At 35.9% G+C, this 2,500-nt stretch overlaps 1 protein-coding gene across 1 annotated transcript in view; it reads right to left on the bottom strand.

Moving 5' to 3' along the window:
- The window catches only part of LOC138034826 (regulatory-associated protein of mTOR-like), a 38,723-nt gene that overhangs the window by 20,258 nt on the left and 15,965 nt on the right, over nucleotides 1–2,500 (bottom strand). The window contains exons 14-15 of the mRNA XM_068881929.1: nucleotides 1,158–1,232; nucleotides 658–723 (exon numbers count right to left, since the gene is read on the bottom strand). Of these exons, the coding sequence (XP_068738030.1) occupies nucleotides 658–723; nucleotides 1,158–1,232 (141 nt within the window). The remainder of the gene's footprint in view (nucleotides 1–657; nucleotides 724–1,157; nucleotides 1,233–2,500) is intronic.

Genomic DNA, 2,500 nt, shown 5'->3' with positions numbered 1-2,500 from the left:
GAAAACCTCCTTGTTGATCACAAAATAACATGAATAAGAATGGAGTACACCTTTTTTTATAAGAACCTTTTTTATAAGAACGCTGAGGCTAGATTAACCAAAATTTTAGAAACGTACATGTATTAAGAACAAACCTCAGGCTGAGAGTCAATTAAGAACGTTTTTATTTTGCTCAATTGTATTTTAAATGATAGCATAAAATAAAACCGGGTAAATAAATGTAAATTAATCCAAACACTTATGGGCATATTTTGTATAATATAACAATGGTTTTCTCATTGCATGATAAACATCTCAGTTTGTAACAACGAGCAGTTCTTATTTAAAACCATTCCAAAATAACTTCAACACCATCAAAGTCATCAGGTAAAACAAAGTCTGATGTAAATTTAAGAACATCTTAAGAATGTTTCCAGCCTCACATTGCAAAAATATAAGAACATTCAGCCTCAGCTCCAAAATTAGACGTTTTTATAAAAAAAGAGTGTACTGTTTTATCAGATTTTTGAGACCAGGACTTTTTAAGCACACCATTTTTTTTAAGTATGCATAAAACTGTGCTAAAAGATTGTAGGAAGATGTCTTTTGGAACAAATCTGTGTAACTTGGATTCAGTTTATCACGTGGTAGACAAATTCAATCAACTTCCTCACTCACCTGGCCAATGGGATATTCATTGACAATAACTGACAAGACAAATGCCGCCATTGTACGGTGTTCGGCCTGAAAGGGAACAAACTCAATGTGATCCTACCTAGCTTAGGGGGTGTAGTTTTGGTGGGTGACTTAAAGGGGCACTGTCAAGCTAAAATTGCTGATTTTAGGTGAAAACTGGATAAAAATCTAAATTCGTACTGTAGCTAACATGTACCACATTCCTGACAACCCACTGAGAAGATCTGAATTATATTTATGGCACAAAGTGCTGTTCGTATTTCATTTTTGGCGACTTTCTGAAGACACTGTCTCCACAAGATCGCTCACTCTCAAGTCTCACTCTTAGGAAGGAGTGGGTTAACAGGAAAAATGAAACACTAATTAATTTGCTATACTATTCTCCCACAAAATTCCTAGGTTTGGGTCTTCACATGTATACTCTACTGAAGGGGAAAACGACCCACCACCAACTCAGGTTCTTGAGAAGATCTTTTTCTTACCGGCATGTATGCATCTGCTAATACAGATAAAAAGTATTTATGGCCATTGTCCTTCACAAGATCAGCTTGGCAAGACTGCAATGAAAACACAAGGAATAAAATAATGATTTCATTTTCTTATATACCGGTAGGTACTGATGAAATAGAGGCAGAGCATCCAAACTAGTAATTAGAAGGTCCTAGGTTCAACTCCTGCAAAGAAGCACTTGGAGTTTCTCCCAGAGTCACCATCGATAAAATAAATCTTTTCATTTCATTCACCAGGGTTACATAGTAATAATAATAATAATAACAATAATAATAATAATAATAATAATAATAATAATACTGTATCCAGTCGAGAACGTGCAACAACTTCCAATAAGTGGCACCTTAAAAAGGAAATACCGTATTTACCCGTGTATAAGTAGACCTTTTATGGCCTCAAAAGAAGCTCCAAAAATCGCCCTCAACTTACACACGGGTCAAAGATTTAGAGCCAAGTTCCAGCTAAATAGTTTATTCAAAAATCACAATGATGTTGTCTTGGGCATAGCGAATGCAGTGCAAAAGGTTGGCTTTTCATCTGGCAACAAAAAACTTCAAAATGAATGTAAGCAATGCCAATTGAAATGAAAACGGATTTGTCAAACTCTAAATGATGAAGACACTCACTATAACTACAGTCCCGGACAAAATTGTTGAAACACTTTACAATACCTTGCCCTCCCACAATGTTGTTTTGACAATTGGGCTCAGAAACTCACGTTAAAACAACATTGTGAGGGGAGAGTGAGCTGCGAAAGCTTCAGATCTGTATAGTCGTGTACTGTTCCAACGAATTTTGTCACAGACTGTAGCACAAATATGAAATAGACAATGGAAATTTTCAGTTACCAAAGGCGGAAAGCTCAAAAAGGCATTTCCGTTTCTTCAAATAAAACATGATCATTCAACTGCTTAGTATCCTGGCGCAATACAATGTACCTCATGTCTTCACGCAAGCATTGTCACTCGTGTTGCCTGAAAATGCTGCTTGGTAATGATTGTTTTTTATTCTGTACACAAACTGGCTGATTTAAATGCTTTTGCAAACTTCGTAGAGTTTGGTTTACGAGTTTTTTGTTTTTTCTGTCATGTGAGATATTATAGATCAAGGACCAATTAAACTTTGCACATTTCGCATCGTTTTTGAAGTCATTTTCAAAGACTGACTACAGCTTCTGCGATGTTGTGCTTATCATCTAAAGCCCTTTATCCCTAAACAATGAAACAGGTTAGTTTGAGGTTTACATGTTCGATTTTCTGAGAACTTTTTCAAAACTCAAGGACAAAATGCCCACATATACAGCAACTGCTGAAGC

This window comes from Montipora capricornis, unplaced genomic scaffold (assembly GCF_036669925.1).
Source record: "Montipora capricornis isolate CH-2021 unplaced genomic scaffold, ASM3666992v2 scaffold_219, whole genome shotgun sequence".
Lineage (NCBI taxonomy): Eukaryota > Metazoa > Cnidaria > Anthozoa > Scleractinia > Acroporidae > Montipora > Montipora capricornis.
This window is presented reverse-complemented; position numbering and strand designations above follow the sequence as displayed.